This window comes from Nuphar pumila, chromosome 15 (genome assembly GCF_984573655.1).
Source record: "Nuphar pumila chromosome 15, dmNupPumi1.hap1.1, whole genome shotgun sequence".
Taxonomy (NCBI): domain Eukaryota; kingdom Viridiplantae; phylum Streptophyta; class Magnoliopsida; order Nymphaeales; family Nymphaeaceae; genus Nuphar; species Nuphar pumila.
Genome location: NC_143263.1, coordinates 11,357,822 through 11,376,689, shown reverse-complemented (window position 1 = coordinate 11,376,689; position 18,868 = coordinate 11,357,822). Strand labels below are relative to the sequence as shown.

The 18,868-nt window shown below is 34.5% G+C and overlaps 1 protein-coding gene across 1 annotated transcript in view; it reads right to left on the bottom strand.

Moving 5' to 3' along the window:
• Positions 1-2,684: 2,684 nt before the first annotated feature.
• LOC149814482 (OPA3-like protein) overlaps positions 2,685-18,868 on the bottom strand; it is a 47,111-nt gene continuing 30,927 nt past the window's right edge. The window contains exons 3-4 of the mRNA XM_089989734.1: positions 11,871-11,957; positions 2,685-3,033 (exon numbers count right to left, since the gene is read on the bottom strand). Of these exons, the coding sequence (XP_089845860.1) occupies positions 2,872-3,033; positions 11,871-11,957 (249 nt within the window). The 3' untranslated portion in view covers positions 2,685-2,871. The remainder of the gene's footprint in view (positions 3,034-11,870; positions 11,958-18,868) is intronic.

The following is an 18,868-nucleotide window of genomic DNA, read 5'->3' as shown; positions in this document are numbered from 1 at the left end:
TCATGATACTAGCGAATTTTATCTCGAGTTTTGCATGAGGTAATGTGAAATTCTTTTTCAGATGCGAAAATCATGGTCGGGACACTACTTGCGAATTTCATCACGAGTTTTTGCATGAGGTGATGCATGAGAAAATTGTGGTACTATAATATGAAAATCATGACACTACTTGCAAATTTTGTCAAGAGTTTCACATTATTGATTGTGAAATTCTTGAAAGGTTTGCAGAATTCACGAGTTTCGCTTGCGGTGATGCAATTTTTTATTTTAAATGCAAAAATCATGTTACTATAGTACAAAAATCACAACACTACTTGTGAATTTTGTCAAGAGTCATTGCAAAATTCCTGAAAATCAAAACAGTATTTGCAAAAATCGTGATACTAAATGCGATGTTTTGTTTCTTAAAACCTTTTTTGTGCAACCTAGGGTTATCTTCATATAACCTAGGATTTTTTGTGGTCCCCAATAAGTGATCTCCGAATATCTTTCTCCCCCAACAAAATTTCTGGCGAAACACACATCGACGACACTTTATTGGTGGTACTTTATCTTACCACTGATTTTTTACTCAGAAAATAGAAGAATTCAGAAAAATACAAAAAGGAATAGAGATTCTAGACAAAAATATCTTCCAACGATAATTTATTTACTGGAAAATGAAGAACGGGTGATGAAATACAACTTTGTGAACATTTCTGAAACAAGAGATGAATAGGCGCAGATGCACCTATCCCAGAGATTCTGCGTTATTTTTCAGCCAATTGCAACTGGAATCCAGGGAAACATAAAAAATAAAGAGGAAGATCAAGATGTTAACTTTTCAACAAAACTAAGATCACACTTATCTGATGAAAGGTTGTGGAGAAACACTTTCTGGAACACATATTATTCAGATGTAATAATTTGCAAAACAATTTTTTGTTCCAGTTTTGCATCTTAGAAATGAGAACCCTAGAGGGGGTTTCAACTCAAAACAAGAAAGTTTGAGATCAAATTATCAATGGCTATGAATATATGGGTTTTCGATGTCGGATGGATGAAATATAGATCTGAGAACGGAGGTTGTTCTGCATATTTATGAGGAAACTTGCTTATTTTGGATACAAAATTTATGAGATTTGCACATACAAAGGGTAAAAAGGTCTTAAAAAGTTAAGAACCTGCCAAAATTGGCCATCAATCAAATTTTGGCATATTATAAGTTTTTTTTGGAAAATGTGTCATTTTTCATACATTACAATCATTTTTTGATACATAAAACCAAGTTAATGGCCGATCCAATAGACTTGCAATGCAGAACTGTTTGCCTTCTTAATAACTTCTAAGTGAATCACCAAGGGTGGTTACAAAACATTTATTTTAAGAAAGCCTTGTTTCTTTACAATATTGAAAACATAAGCATAAATCTGGTTCTAACAGAATATTTGCAGCGAAATTGAAAATTCTAGTTCTTCTCAAGAAAATATAGGTATATATAAAATTTAAATTGTAGGGCATTTTAAAACGCACACCAAAAGTTTTGGCCATAATAAAAAAACACTTGAGTTTTGGCCATACATCAAACCTCACTTTATGCTCTGTTATTCAACGACATATTTCAGTCAATTTAACTTGGGTTATCATGAACCCAAATTGAGTTAATAGGATAAAGTTACTGAATTACCCTTTAAATATATTTTGCCTTTAAAAATGTGTTTTCAAAAAGGCCTAAACCTTTTAAGAAATTTTCAAAAACACAAGTTTTTGCGATAATAAAAAATGCACCTAAGTTTTAGATATTGTTAAAAACACACCTAAATTTTGGATCAGCCTCATTTAGATTTGACAATATAGATCAGACCTAGTTTTGAACATATTTATTTACCTACTTCTAACCTTGACCAACTTGACCAGATCATCAACTCAGATTTAGATATGTTTAGGTGTCAAAATTTGGATTGGTATATGAAGATTTTAATTGTCAATCTAAGATTTTGAAAATATATTTCTCTATGAATGTCAGACAGGTTCTTTTCTAAAACACTTGTGAGGATAAATTGACAATTTCAGCATTCATTGGGTTTTCTAATTAACCATGAAAAAGTTTGGGTGGGCTTTTTATTATCTCCAATAATTTAGGTGCATTTTGGAAATTTCTCAAAAATTGTGTGCTTTCTTGAGAACATATTTTTGAGGGCAAAATGGTAATTTTAGCACACATTTAATGGCAACTTTGGCTGAAGTAACCTCTGGATTTTTTAAATTAACTGCGAAAAAGTTTAGGTGTATTTTTAACAGTATCTGAAACTTAGGGGTATTTTTTATTATTGCCAAAACTTTAGGTGTGTTTTTGCAAATTTCCCTAAATTGTATAAATAAATAAATAAATCAGTAATACGGAAAACCTCTATGAAAAAGTGATTTTTATCACATTAATATAAGGTACAGTGGAGAAACTAAGAATAGAACAGAAAAGAAAAACCCTTTAAATCAGTCATGTCAGGTAACAAACAGCTCACAGCCAAACCAGCTCTCAAACATGAGAATATCACATGTTTCCATTTCTCACCTAGCCCAATAATACTTTCATCCGGGCTACTAGTGCCGATTAAGTTATCCTTGTTTACTCATGTGGCAGAATATCTTAGCTGAAACTTCAAAAGCTTTTTCATGAAGACAAGGGAACATCAATGTCCCAATGATACAAGTGAAAAAATCTTTATTCACTCAAATCAATTGCATTTACAGAGAGGAATTATAAAAACAGAAGGCAGAAGACAAATGGTTACAATTCAGGAATACAGGCATGTGCAGTTACTTGAAACATATTCAGGAATCATTAATGGAGTGCATCAAAACCAAAACAAGAAGAGTGCAGATAAATTGAGGTCAAGCAGCAGCAGTTGGCTGGGTCTGTTCAGCTGGCTGCGCTTGTCTGAATTTCAAAATACCTGCAAGGCCCCGTCCCTGAGCAAGTTGCTCCAGCTCATTGATTTTTTGCTTAAGAAGTTCTAGTTCTCTAGCTAAATCATCTTCTCTCTGCAGCATAGCCTAGAAAAAGATATCATGTGTTCCCGTGTTAAAATAAATGTCATTACACTAGTGAGACAAGTGAGGTTTGCATGTTCATAGAAGAGCTCAACTAAACAAATAGCAACTAATAAATTAAGTAAATATCATGATTAGGAACTTTATCAGTCACAAGCCCTTATGAGAAATCTGATAGGAAAAAGAAACCCCATATATGTCATATATGATATATATGATGGAAGACCATAACATTCAGTCTTAGGCTCAACCCTTAATCCAACAATAAGTTTCTAGCCAAGATTACCATGCAATTTAAACATCAAAGAGCCAAACAGCAAGCTGATTTCATCACCACAAATAGATTTTTAACCAGACTGAAAATTTTATAGAACTCGAATTCTGCATCTTGTTAGGTCTGACAAAAAAATCAAATTTTTAGAGGGAATTTAGATTAAGAACAAATTTATTAGTAACTTCTAAGTCAATCTCAATACCAGAATGATCAAAACAAGGCCCATTCTAATAAACAAGCAAATATAAAATCTTGAAACCGGAAGCAGTGGTTAAAAGACATAACATTAATAACAATAATAGCTATTTCTAGGCTGGAAGAATAACAAATGCTTCATAATCATAAAGCTTCAAAACTTTAGAGGAATTTCCACATCATAAGTTTGTTTCCTTTTTTATGAAAATGAGACAGTTGCTCATGTCAGAAACCTACCAAATTTATTGGGAGAGAACCCTCAAATACTAAAACCAAAATTTGTTGTTTCCAGCATATTCTTGACAATTTTCTTTGGCCTTAGGATGTCACAACTAAATGCCAAACTCCTGAACTCTAGCTACCACACAATCAACCCAAAAGTTGTGGTTTCCAAGTTCCCTTTAACAAAGAGATCTCAAGCCAGCTCAAGGCATAAGGTTGCATTATCAGTGAAAAGTCCAAAGTAGTCATAAACTGCCATTTCAGTTCAAATTATTCTCAGATCAGACATCAGAATCTTCAAAGAGATAGCTGACACTTTTTCGAACATTCATGACATCAGTAATCTCTAATATAGGAGCAGAATTCTTCCACAAGACTATTCATGTTTTGCTTCCTATGCATTTTCTAGGGTCCCAATAGTTCACTTGCAATCCTCTTTGTGTAACTCAGTGTTTCTAGCAATGAAGTAATAGTTTCATATCCAAATTTTTGCATTGCCAGAAATTGGAAAGGAAAGTATAAAATTCAGATCAAAGATTAAAGAAATTCAATGTATGATCAAGATATCAAATGCAAGTTTTGCAGTCAAAACATGTAAAGTTTAAAACCACTAAAGATTCAAAGATCTTCAAATGTAAAAAAATCAGTTACTGAATGCCATGTTAGGAATGTAAAAAAATCAGTTTAAAACCACTAGAAAATTTTTCTCTCTCTAAGTATTATATATATATAACAGTGTACATTCGAACACTGTAACAGTCTAACGAAATTGGATGCTTAAAAAGAGTCCAATTCACACAAAAATTATCAAAAATGATCTTTAGCAGCTGTTGTTGACTGCTGCTAAAGACCCTTTTTGCAGAAAAAAAGAATGTGCCACTGATCGCGAGCTTGTTCAATGGCTTGCAGGGCGCCCTATTAGCTTTGAACTGCTTTGTAGTGTACCCCCATAGAAGCACCCTATATATAGGGCCACTAGAATATGTTAACTGGGCATATGTGAACTCGAGTATGAACCGAGATTTTCATGGGTTTTTTTTTTTCTCTTAAATTTCACCATACGGATGTGATCTAGATGCTTGGTTTTATAGAAACACACTCTTGGATCATCCTATTACGATGCATAAGGATCTTTTAAAGCTTGAAAATCAATGGCTCAAAATTTTCATAAATATTCAAGCATCCAAAAGTCACATTTTCTCATAAAAAAATACATGATCCAACAGTCAATTCCTAGCAAATGGACCACGCCGAATGCATCTATAGGTTTGGATTTGCAAAAAAAGTGTCGAAAATGTGTAGTTCACACTACGGTTCACATATTTCCAGTTAACATATTCTAGTGCCCCTATATATATTTATGATTTTTTTGAGGCTTGAAAATTTGACAAATTGTAAGTTGTTGATTCTTCAATCCTCAAAAAATCTAACATACAAATGAAAAAAACATGATCAAAGCACCAATTTCTACTAATCCAAATATGTAGATCACATCAGGAGGGTTAGATGTGCAAAAAAAATGAAAACATTACAGTTATAAAAATATGAGAACTAGAGTGTGAACACATATGTATGGTCAGATTTGAGAAAAGCACAAAAAACCTTCTAAAACCCGGTAGGCACGGATCGGAGTAGGCAGCTACCCCTTATATATATATATATATATATATATATATATATATATATATATATATATAGTCTTGTCTAGAATACTTGATAGGGTATTTTAGTCTTTTCACATAATTGTTCTAGAAATGACTAGTTTATTAGGTTAGCCTTTTTTGTATTTTTTATTTTTTATTTTCTTTTTCCTTTTTTAATACACATTTGGGGTCCCACCATAGAGTCGTTGGGACCCCCAATGGTCATAAATATGACCGTTAGGGGCTCCCAACGACTCTATGTGGGAGCCCCCAATGGTCTCTCACTCCTCTCGTGTGTATAAATAGGGGACCTCTCCCCTTGTAATTGTATTGCTTTCTAGCTCTCTTAAATAAAGTTCGTATATTCTTTACTTGTTGTATTGCTTTTTTAAGGCTTGGCTATTGTCCCATTGTTGACTTTGTTTTTGTATTTTCCTTGTGCCATCGAGCATGTCCATTATTGGACTTGGTTAATGCTTGTTGCATTCTTAGATTATATTTTCGCATACTTTATTACATGATATCAGAACTAGGTTGAGCTCTTGATTTTTGTTAAATCTATCTCTTGATAGTTTGTGATTCGGAAATCTCCTCCATTCTTTTTTGCTCATTCTCTCTCTAAGTTACTATGGAGAATGAGCATAAGATTGATCTTTCGTTCAAGTTAAACGACACCAACTATATGATGTGGGCCTCTGCCATGGAGAATAACCTCAATGGCAAAAAACTTTGGGGATACGTGATGGGTTCCATTTCAGAACCACAACTCAAGCTTACAAAAATGGAGGATGGACAAGAAAAGACTCTTGTGGAAAATGCTCACACTAAAGACATTGAAGATCACCAATCCAAGATAGAGGATTGAGAAAGTAAACATGCAAAAATCCTTGCATGGTTTATGAACAATGTGGAGCACAAGATATACGCCAACATAGCCAAATTTCGTAAAGCAAATGAGGCATGGTTTTTTATGAAAGGTATGTATACTCAAAAAGACCTTGCAAGACAAAAAAAATATCAAGAAAAAAAACCGTACCATTAAGCAAGGGAACATGAGTGTCCATGATTATTTTAGCACCCTTAGTCCCTTGTGGGATGAATTATCACTTCTAGAACCCAAATGGGTGGCTAGTGAAGATGTTGAACTTAAAAGAGAACAAATGAAAAAAAAGAACACTTTTTTAATTTTTACACAGGCTTAGGCCCCAATATGAACAAGTTAGATCTTCCCTTCTCCATAGATCTAAGCCTCTTTTTTTAGAGGATGTCGTTACCGAAATATGCTAAGAGAAAACTCGTATTGGCATGATAAAGGGAGGAGATGAAGTTTTGGTCATGTCTAAGCCCGACCATCATATTAAAACTTATAAGCCTCCACACTTTGGAAGGCAAAATAGCTATAATGAAGGTTATAGGAAAGCTATTTGTCATCGTTGCCATGAACCGGCACATATAAGGCCTAATTGTCCTAGGTTATATGAAACTCAAAAGAACAAAATTGCTTACATAGAAGAAACTACATCAAGGAAAAATCAACCAAAGGAAAGGATTTTTTTCACTAGCTCAATTATCGGAGGCACTTCAAATTCTACTCAAATCTCCATCTGCATCAAGTGCCGCCATTGCTTTTTCCTCACCTCCAGGTATGTCTTCTTGGATTATTGATTCGGGAGCTTCTTTTCATATGACACCTCTTGAGAGTGGTTTATCCGAATTATGCACTAATTCAAAAACCTCTTATGTTTCAATTGTCGATGGAACATCTTTACAAATTAAAAGTGTTGGAACTCTAAATTTTTCTAAAACTTTTTTTGTGCCAAATGTAAGAATTGTTCCACAACTAAACCTAAATCTTCTTTCCGTTTCTCAAATTTTCGATAATGGGTATGGAATCTCCTTCTCATCTAAGGGTTGTTTCGTGCAGGATCTCCAATCCAGGAAGTTGATTGGGCAAAGCCATAAGAAGGGAGATCTCTACTACATGAACTATTTAAATCTCCCTACCAACTCTTTTTGTAATTATGTCCAAGATAAAAATATTGAAACTTGACAAAAAACTTGGACATCAAGTTTCTCTAAGATGTACCTTTTTCCATTTGGGAAAAAATTTTGTAATAAGGAAAATTTTGTTGGTAAGGATTGTATCTTTGGAAAAACAAAATCCACTCCCTTTCCAAAAAGAACTTTTATTTATAAGAGACCTTTTGAATTAATACATTTGGATGTTCGGGGACCTTCTCCCGTCATATCAAAAAGAGGATACTCATATTATGTGACGTTTATTGATGATTTCACTAGATATGTATGGATATACTTTCTTAACTTTAAATTTGATGTCTTCTCATTCTTCAAAAACATATGATTGTCAAAAATCAAATTTCAAGTAACATCTCTATCCTTAAATCCGATTCGAGTGGTGAATATTTGTCAAATGAGTTTCAAAATTATTTAGAAACAAATGAAATTTTTCATAAAAAACCATATCCTAGAACTCCCCAACAAAATGGATTAGTCAAAAGGAAACATAGGCACATCTTGAAAACCACTAGAACACTACTTATTTTTAAAGACATTCCAAAAAAATTTTGGGCCGAAGTTGCCCTAACATCAACTTAATAAATAGAATGATTTCATCGTCTTTACAAAACATATCCCCCTATGAAAAATTATTTGAAAGAACACCCGACTTCAATAGATTAAGGATTTTTTGTCGTAAGTGCTTTGTGTTTTTTTATAAAAGAGATAAATCGTCTCCAAAAGCTATTGAATGTGTATTCTTAGGTTATGGAGAAAAATATTTCCAAAATTCAAACTTAGAGGAAACCTCTCTTAAGAGATCCAATCAGATTTTCAATCCACCAAATAGATTTATATCCTACGACACATTAACACTAAAATATAGGTCATGTTTAATTGCATTACATTCTTTTCATGAAGCATCTCATTATAATGAGGCAAAAAAAATCCGCAATGAGTTGAAGCTATGAATTTAGAACTTAGTGATCTTGAAAAAGCTAAAACTTGAAAAATAACTTCATTACCCATAGAAAAAAAATCTATAGGATGTAGATGGGTTTTTAAAGTTAAAACAAAGAGTGATGGGTCTTTAGAACGTTACAAAGCTAGACTTGTGGCTAAGGGATACTCTCAAGAGTATGATATTGACTACGAAGAAACATTGGTCTCGGTTGCAAGAATGACTAGTGTTAGCACCCTCATAGCTGTTGCATCTATTAAACAATGGCTCATTTATCAACTAGATGTGAAAAATGCTTTTTTAAATGATGAATTAAGTCAAGAAGTTTACATGGATCCTCCGTCGGGGGTTTACATTGAAAAAGGAAAATTTCTTAAACTTAAAAAAGCCTTATATGGTCTAAAACGAGCTCCAAAAGCTTGGCATAATAAATTTAGTAATATGATGACTCATTTGGGTTTTCATTCGTATTATACTGACACTGCTCATTTTGTGAAAAGTACAGGCTCTATAGTGGTTATTTTTCTACTTTATGTAGATGATATGATTATCACTGGAAGTGATAAGCAAGAAATCAATAACATTAGGAATATTTTAAAAGAAAATTTTTACATGTCTGATTTAGGATTCTTACGATACTTCTTAGGTATTGAAGTTGCGTAGTCTCCCAGAGGGTACATTTTTTCTCAAATAAAACTTGGTGCTAACATTTGCACTAAGTCTACTATTTCATATGATAAGAAGATAGAAACCCCTGAAGTCATTGATGCCAAATTGAGGCTGGAAGATGGGACTTTACTCGAAGATCCTACTCCTTATCGTCAACTTGTTGGATCACTTACATACTTGTTTATCACTCGACTAGACATAGCTCACACAGTTCATTCAGTCAGTCAGTTTCAACATGCTCCTACCACTGAGCACATGAGTGTTGTCTTAAGAATTATCAGATATATCAAGAATACTATAACAAAGGGGATTTTTCTTTCCTCATCCTCTTCATTTGATTTATATGCCTATGTTGATGCTGATTGGGGAGGAAATCCCAATGATAGTCTTAACTACAGGTTTCTGTGTGTTTTTAGGTGACTCTATGATCTCATAGAGATGCAGGAAGCAACACAAAGTAACTATTCTCAACTGAAGTTGAATATCGTGCAATGGCCACTACGACCACGGAGCTTGTGTGGCTTCAAAGTCTTCTCAGTGATATGGGCATAGTCATTTCCACACCTTCAAAGATGTATTGTGATAATAAAAGTGCAATCTACATCGTAAACAATCACACCTTCCATGAGCGTACTAAGCATATTGAGAAGAATTGCCACTATATACGTGACGAATATCTAAGAGAAACTATTTCATTGCCATATGTCACATCAGAGTACCAGTTGGCGGATTTTTTCACCAAAGCTCTTTCTGCTTGTTTTATTTTTCTCCTCAACAAACTTTCGGTTATCTCCCCGTAAAGTTTCAGGGGTCATGTTAAAATATATATATATATATATATATATATATATATATATATATATATATATATATATATTTCCGCATAGTTTATTACATATATATGAGAACTAGCCTGTGAACCAAGATTTTGATGGGTTTTTTTGTTCTTTTTCTTAAATTTGATTGTACGGATGTGTGATCTACATGGTTGGTTTTAAAGGGACCAGATCCTGAATCATCTAGTTGTGATGCATAAGCAGGATTTTTTAAGGCTTGAAAATCGATGGCTCAAACTTTCATAAATATTCAAGTATCTAAAAATCATGCTTTTTTTGTTGAAAAAGCATGATCCAACAACCGATTCCTAGCAAATGGACCATGCAGAATGCATGTGCAATATCGGATTTGCAAAAAAAACATTGGAAATGCCTAGTTCACTCTAGTTCTCATATTCTAGTAGCCCATATAATATATATATATATATATATATATATATATATATATATATAAAGAGAGAGAGAGAGAGAGAGACTGCCCAACCAAAGGAAGGTACAAACCACTTTCGAAAATTGATTTTTTTAAAAGTGTTTTTTGGCAAACATGACTGTACCGATGTGATCTGGATGGTAAAAAATCTAAGAACTGGATCTTGCAGCAAATTTGTTCGGCGTATGATTTTCATAATGTGTTGAAAATCAACAATTCAATATTTTTAAAGTTTTCGAGATCATAAAAATCCAATCTATACATCAAAAAAGCTCACATCAAGAGACAGTTCTTACATTTTTTTTATCATGAAGATGACAACCTGTGCGGTCGGATTTGCCAAAAAATGCTTTTAAATACAATTTTTAAAAGTGGTTTGTACTAATTGTACCTTCCTTTGGTTGGATGGTCACCATACTTGCAATATACATCGTTCTAACTGCAGATTACTGCAAGGGACTTTACTGAGAGATCCTTTTATCAGCATCTCTTCCAGGCTTCCAGCCACATTGAAGTTGAAAAACATAAGCCAAGATGGAACAACCAGTATTTTTTCCAGTATCAGTGTGGTATGAAAGAGGTGCACCGGATAATGTCTTCCCTACAAACACTAAACCATCCCTCACTCTCACATGTTTATATGTCCTTGCATATACACAGGATGCTATGCATGTGTCTGTGAGACTCAGAGGGAGGGAGCCAGCAAGCAAGAGAGAGAGAGAGAGGTGTTAATGCAAACTTCTTTCAGTGGATATAAACAAGCAAGAAAACTTTCTTCCCCTAACAAATTTTCAAATACTGGTGTCTCGTATTAGCCAACACCAACAAATACTGGTGCCTCGTATTAGCCAACACCAACAAAGACATTTATGAAAAGTACACATTAAGTTATCAACAGATTCCTTACATGCGTAAAGTGCAACAGATAATTTTTTTTGTAAAATTACTTAAATATCCCTAGCAATAACACTTAATGTATACCTTCATGGTATTTCAAAATCTGTTAAGGGCAAAAGTATGTTTAACTTGCAAGATTTCACAAAGTCTGGAGGATATCGACATCTCTCTCTCTCTCTCTCTCTCTCTCTCTCTCTCTCTCTCACACACACACACACACACACACACACACACACACACAAAAACACTAGTTCTAACCATAATCTACATACAACCCATGACCCCAATGGATTAGGGATCATCATGCCCTTGTCCGTTCCATATGGATCAGACACTTATAATCCTAATGACCATTTTAATGTCTAAATAAGTACTTTCAAATTAGTCTGTAACATTTTATGAAAACTGGAGCTCAAAGAAAATGCAAAATGAAAGAAAGACTTTTTTTCTTAGAAAAAAATGTTTGTCAAACTACATACTACAACAGCTATCTATCTAGACCTAAAAAAAGGGCAATAAGTTGTTTCTAACAATAAGATAAAAGCATACCCTCTTTGCAAGATTCTAGTAAATTTTCAAAAGAAATCCTAAAAACATAAAGCTTTATTTCAATATGATAGATTCATTTAAGATAGATTTGAAAAACCAGGTTAACAACATCAACAAGAAAAATGAGGAGCTTAAGTCCAAAACTTACAGCCACTTCTGCCTTCCGTGCTTCTTCTTTTCTAGCTTCAGATCTAGCACCTCTTTGCACCTCAAAAATCACTACACCTCCTGCTACCTATTTTATGCAATATGGCACTTAAGTAGCAGAATAACAAAAAAAGAGCTCTCATACTGAAAAAAAAACTGCATTACAACCTATCCAAAAAAAAAAAAAGCAGTCCTCTTTTAAGGAAACATTTAACCTGAAGAATGTTTAAAAAGGAAAATATAATCCCAAGAGCTTGTTATTTACCACAGCATTATAGAAGGCATGTTGAAAATGTTAACTTGTTATATTTTTCCATAATTAAGTCACTATAGATAATTTGAATTCAAAAATAAATAGGAACAAGGAAATAAGATTTGATGACAAATTCCTACTATTTATTTCATGAAGCATTTTGCATCATACTTAGATCACAATTCAGAGCAAAATGTGTTAAGAACTAAGAGAAAATGAGTTTGAACTTTGAATTACTTATCATATGCCATTTCCTCACATTGCATCAGATACATTTAACAGATGCTCTTCACTTTTACTCTCTCCTCTACTATACAATTCCTAATCTCCACCAGTAAGTTTGGGAAGCAAAATAGGATGATCATGTGAAGTTACGAAGAAGTAAAGTAAGAAAAAAAAAACTATCACATGGTATCATGATTACAACCTATTTCAAGCACCCTACCTTACTTTATTTAGAAGAACATGATAATAGATATTCAACATTCAAAAACAGTAATCATCTATGCAATATTTGAAACAAGGATAACATTTTTTAATAGTAACTTTACGTTGTATATCTAGGTATTAAAGATTTTAAGAAAAAATTAATGCAACAATTAAACATATTCAACAATGTTGATTGACTATTAATAATCATAAATAAACATTATAAGCCATGGATGGTACTTTTTGGTAAAAACATAGTTCCATAAAATAATTGCTTTGAAAATGCCATTTCCTTAATCTCAAGAATCACGTTTCTTAAAAATATGAGAATTTGTGATTCCGCATAGTAGGAATTCTGATTCCTAACTGCTTACTACTCATTTCAAAAGCTAGTGGCTTCTCACTTCCAAATCAGGCTTAGGAATTGGGATCATAGTTAACATAACTCCATTCAAACAAGTCTTTTCAAACAAACATCGAAAACAAGAAAAATTGAAGTTAATTTTTTTAATTCATCAAGAAAAGCTCACTATTTTTGCATGAAACATTTAGAAAATGAAAAATTACATTTAGAAATATATTTCAAAGAAACTAAATTATGGATCCAATTTTATTGGATCTTAAGTTCAAATCAGTTGGCCCAGATGGTATACCTATCGAGGCTTGGAAATGCTTGGGAGAGAAAGGTTTAGAATGGTTGACAAATCTTTTTAACTTGATTTGGCGAACAAATAAGATGCCTAATGAGTGGAGGAAGAGTACTTTGGTGCCTTTATATAAGAATAAGGGTGATATACAAGATTGCACAAACTATCGTGGTATAAAACTCATGAGTCATACTATGAAACTTTGGGAGAGGGTGATTGAGTCTAGGTTGAGGAAGGTTGTCATGATATCGGAGAATCAATTTGGTTTTATGCCTGGAAGATCAACTATGGAAGCTATACATCTTCTTAGACAACTTATTGAAAGATATAGAGAGAGGAACAAAGATTTGCATATGGTTTTTATTGATTTAGAGAAGGCATACGATAGAGTACCTAGGGACGTTCTCTGGTGGACAATGATGAAGAAAGGTGTTTCTCTCAAGTACATTAGTATAATTAAAGATATGTATGAAGGAGTAGTAACCAATGTCCGCACTTGTGGAGGGGTGACAACCAATTTTCCGATAACGGTTGGGTTACATCAAGGATCTGCTTTAAGCCCTTTCCTATTTGCGATAGTGATGGATGAGCTTACGAGATCAATTCAAGAAAATGTACCGTGGTGTATGTTGTTTGCTGATGATATTGTTTTGATTGATGAGTCTAGAGCTGGGGTTAATGCTAAGTTAGAATTATGGAGACAGACATTGGAAGCTAGAGGTTTTAAGTTGAGTAAGAGTAAGACTGAATATATGGAATGTCGGTTTAGTAAGCAACGAAGTAGTGATGGGAGTGTAGTGAAGCTTGGTGAGCAAGATATACCGGTGAATGATTATTTCAAATATTTGGGATCCATCATTCAAAAGTATGGAGAAATTGATGGAGATGTAAATCATAGGATAAAGGTTGGGTGGATGAAATGGAAAAGTGCTACTGGAGTGCTGTGCGATCGTAGAATGCCATTGCGGTTGAAGGGAAAGTTTTATAGGACGACTATTAGACCCGCTTTACTATATGGTACGGAATGTTGGGCTGCCAAGAGACATCATATTCAAAAAATGAGTGTAGCTGAGATGCGGATGCTTAGATGGATGTGTGGAAATACAATAAAAGATAAGATTCGGAACGAAGAGATACGTAAGAAGGTAGGTGTTGCACCCATTGAAAATAAGATGCGAGAGAATCGTTTACGGTGGTTTGGACATATTCGGCGAAGGCCTAATGATGCTCCAGTTAGAAGGTTGGAGAAATGGGAAAATATATTAGTTAAAAGAGGTCGGGGTAGGCCTAGGAAGACTTGGATGGAGATGATAGGAAAGGATATGAATGCTTTGAACCTCACCGAGGACATGGCGTTGGATAGAAATGATTGGAGGAAAAGGATTCATGTGGAAGACCCAAAATGAATTTCTTTTTTGGTTCATATCGCTGACCCCAATTGTTTTGGGATGAAGGCGTAGTTGTTGTTGTTGTTGTTGTTGTTAAGTTCAAATCACATTGAGTCTCAAATTCAAATCCTGCAGTTTCTATACTGTAACTTGTTTTTCGATGAAAAATCTCATATATACATTTTTTACCTCATTTTATAAAATTAAAACCAAATTAAACCCATGCATATATTGTTTGCCAATTTTTGTCAACATGTTTATTGTGTTGTTTCTTTACTCATCTTTTTGAATGAAAAAAACTTTTTAATTAATGATTTTTGATGTTTCATGTATCGCTGACTATGATTGGGATTCCCACTTTAAGTGCTTCTGAGAACGATGGTCCTTCCAAAGGCATTGATATATCGAGGTTCTATGTATTCATTGAGCATGCATTATCTCTAGAATTTTTCAACTTCAAAAGTTATATTTGTCAAACAGAAGTTACTGTGTTTTGCAGTGAATTGCATATATGGAGTCCTCGCAGGTGCCATCACACAAAGATTGAGTTGAAGAAGTACATGCCCGGGCATCCAATGGCTGCATGCTATTCAAAGTCTTTGCACATGTGGGTGTACATATGCATTTTACATAACTAAAGAAATTAAAATCTGATTCAATCATAAGCTAAGTCAGATTAATACATGACTAACTCTGGTCCTCTGCACATGCTTTAAGATCTGAGTGTTGCTTTTGACATAGATGAATCTCTAAAACTCAAAGATTTTGACAAACCTACACATCTGATGACTATTGAACCGTGATTTAATTTTAGGTTGGATAGGGTTTTGGATCCACTTATCCATTGTTGGGTCATCATGTTGTGTTATTAGAAAGTTTACTTTTCCAATTATACCCCACGTTATGTTGTTTACTATGTATATTAAAATAGGGGTATTTCTGTCAATGTAACATATTGTAACTGATTTGGTTATATAATGCAAGATACCACACGATTTCCCACATTGGGAATTGTGCAGCATACAGCCCAAAATGTCTGCTCTTCTTCCTCTCTTCTTTGTGTAGGTTATTGGATAATGAAAATACAGATCTGATGCATCCTAAGATGGTATCAGAGCGATGACGATCCTGGTCCTCTCCATCAAAGGTAAGTATTAAGAGATTTTCTTCTTTCTCGGTTCTCTCTTGTCTCTATTCTTCTTCCTTCAATCTTTTCCCTGCACTCTAGTTCTGGTTTATTTTCTGTTCTTTCATCTTCTTTATCAATTATCTACTTTCTTGCTTCTCAAGTCATCTTTATAAGTCTCTATTTCTTTCTTCTATCGTTTTTGTCTTTTGTCCCCAAAATATTTTCCTCTTGATATTGATCAGATTCATTGCTTCTTTTGTCTCTTGTGTTTTGCATCAGATTTTCTTATTTTGGTCCAATCTTATTTACGGCTACCTTGTCTTATTAATGCCAAAATAGACATCTTTATTTTTCATGTTGGAATGTGGAAAAAATGTAGTGTGCTGATTGTGGTCTTAATGGTTACATTGTCCTGGCTGATCTGTGATCTGCAAAAAAAAAACTGCAGATCTTTTCTGGGGACTTATTTTTTCTTATTGTGTTTCTATCATTTTCTGTCTTGTGGGTGATATCCATGAAATCTAATTCATCTCAGTCTGTTTTATCCTCAAATTTTCTCACCCAATTAGTATTTGAGAAGTTGAATAATACTAATTTTTTCACCTGAAAGCATCAAATCTGTAAAAACCCACCCGATGCAGTCGGGTGGGGAAGATAACTTCCAAAAAAAAAAGAGATGAGATTGGGGAAAATGGTTCCCCAAATTGAGGAACCGCTTTCCCCTCTCATCTCTCATCTGTGGGGGGACGAGGATAAACCTCAACCCCCCCCCCCCAGGAAAAGAAAAGGGGGGTCATCTCGGTCGACCAAATACGTCCAGGTTGAACCGAACCGAATCGGTTTGACCGAACCAGTCTGAGTATGAACCCAGACCGGGTCGGGTCTTACTAAGACCGACTCGATCTGGGTTCAATCCAGATCGAGTCTGGTCAATATGCCCTTGAGCCTGTCTGGGTCGACCGAACTGGTCTAGACTGAACCGGTCTGGTGTGAATCCAGACCGGGATGGCTCTAACAGAGTCTCGGTTCCTTGTTTGGGTCTGGATTGAACTGGATCAGACTGGGTCTAGGTCCAATTCGATCCAGTTGATCTGGACCAATACAGGTTGGACTAGATCGAGACAGAACTGGGTCTGGATCCAATCTGCATGGATTAGTCATGCATCTAGATCAGAACTAGATCTGGATCTAGTTTGAGGCTAGATGGATCAGTTCTGGATCCATATCAAAATTGGGTCGGGATCCTGTTTATAACTGGATGGATCCAGTTTGTGACTAGCTGGATCAGTTATGGATCAAGATCAGAACTGGATCTAGATCAAGTATGTGATTAGTTATGGATCCTAACTGAATTTGAACTATTGAATCCAGTTCAGTCTATTCTGAATTGGAGCAGTTCTGGATCCTGACAAAGACCGAACCGGATCCAGTCTAGTATGTTTCTAATTAAGACAGAACTGAACCGATCTAGTTTGTTCTCAGTTGAAACAGTTGAGTCCAGTCGAGTTACACCAAATTGAATATGGATCTGCATCATTTAGTAAGCAGATCTATTATGGATTTTTTAGAGTTCAATTGGGTTTGAACCCAAACCCAGTTGGGTCTAGACTAGGTTCAATAAACCTAGTGTTCTAAATTCAGACCAAGTCTGGCCTAATCTGAGTTGACTCAAGTCAAATCATAGAAAGTTGAAATGACCAAATTACCTTTGTATGTGCGACCTTATATCAAGTTAGTAAAACGAGCACAACTTTGCACCCTGAATTTAGAATTGAGTGAGGTTTGGTGCATTGGGTTTGTATCGCAAAGAAGAATCTACTTGTCCTATGGTTTTGACCAAACCAGAGTGACAAAATCAAGGTCTAACTGACAACCTCGTGAGAGATATTTTGGTAACTTTGATAAAGTATAAATAATGTATGTTTATTAATATAATCATACTTGTATGATGATCAGATTTTACTGTTAGAGTCATGAGATATTCGACAACAGACTAGAATGCAGTGTTTGCATTCAAGGTAAGGAAAATTAAAAGTATTTTAGTTAATAAAACATTGTATGCTGACGTATTTGTGAATTAGACTACATGAAATCATGTTTGCTTGAAATTATGGTTGTATCCTAATGAGTTTGCAACTACGTGTTAGAAATACATTTTCTTTGCGATTAGAGAATGAATACATGTGAATTAGTCCAGAATGCCATAAAAGATTTCATGTATATGTGATACTTCAACATAAGTTGCATGTATTGAATTATTGTATGTTAGATGAAATGCATAATTGAGTTTTGAATAACTTAGAAATACATGCATGAGAATAGAATTCTTAAGATGAGATTTGAATTTCACAATAGTTACAAAGGTGTTATTGTAACTTGAAATACCTTGCATGCTGAAACTCCATAAATTATTGGGGAAGACAGTAGAAATAGCTGCCTGATGGCTGTCAGCGTGAGAGCCGCTACTCTTGGGGTCCTCAGGATTTATAGATATAGAGAGACTATATCTCTACATGCTGAGAGAATTGGTGAACCTCAAAACTCTAGGATTGTCCCTTGAGAATACTTGAATAAGAATGTCCTTTGAGAACACTTATCGGAAGACAGTGGAAATGAACTCGAGTGAGAGTTCATGTGAATGCATGAGATACATATGTCCTAGGGAATCTTAGGGTTTCACCGAGAGATTTGAGACTATAATTAGATTAAGATATAGCATGAACCACGAAAAACCTTAAGGGAGGTATAGTTTTAGATTACTGACTTGGCAGTTCGCTACTGGGGGTCCTACATTGCAATAGACAGAGGGAGTAGTTCATAGTCTAGCTAACACCGTAGAATTGGGGTATTCTACACGGGTTGATACGCTCATAGTAAACTATTACCGATATAGCCGAAATAGATAGTGGCTAGCATCAAGAGAATGCCAACTTGTGAGAATTGTGTAAGGAACCGGAGGGAATTAAAAGATATAAACATGTATGTATTGTGTAACCCAAAACTAAAATAACACTAGGGACTTAGAGCCCACTACAGTTGTAACTTTGAGTTTATGTTGCTTGTAATTTATTTCTTACTGAGTTGTAGACTCAACCCCCTCTTTAATTATTACAACAGTAGGTTTCAGGTGACTTGTGAGACAGGACTTTGTAT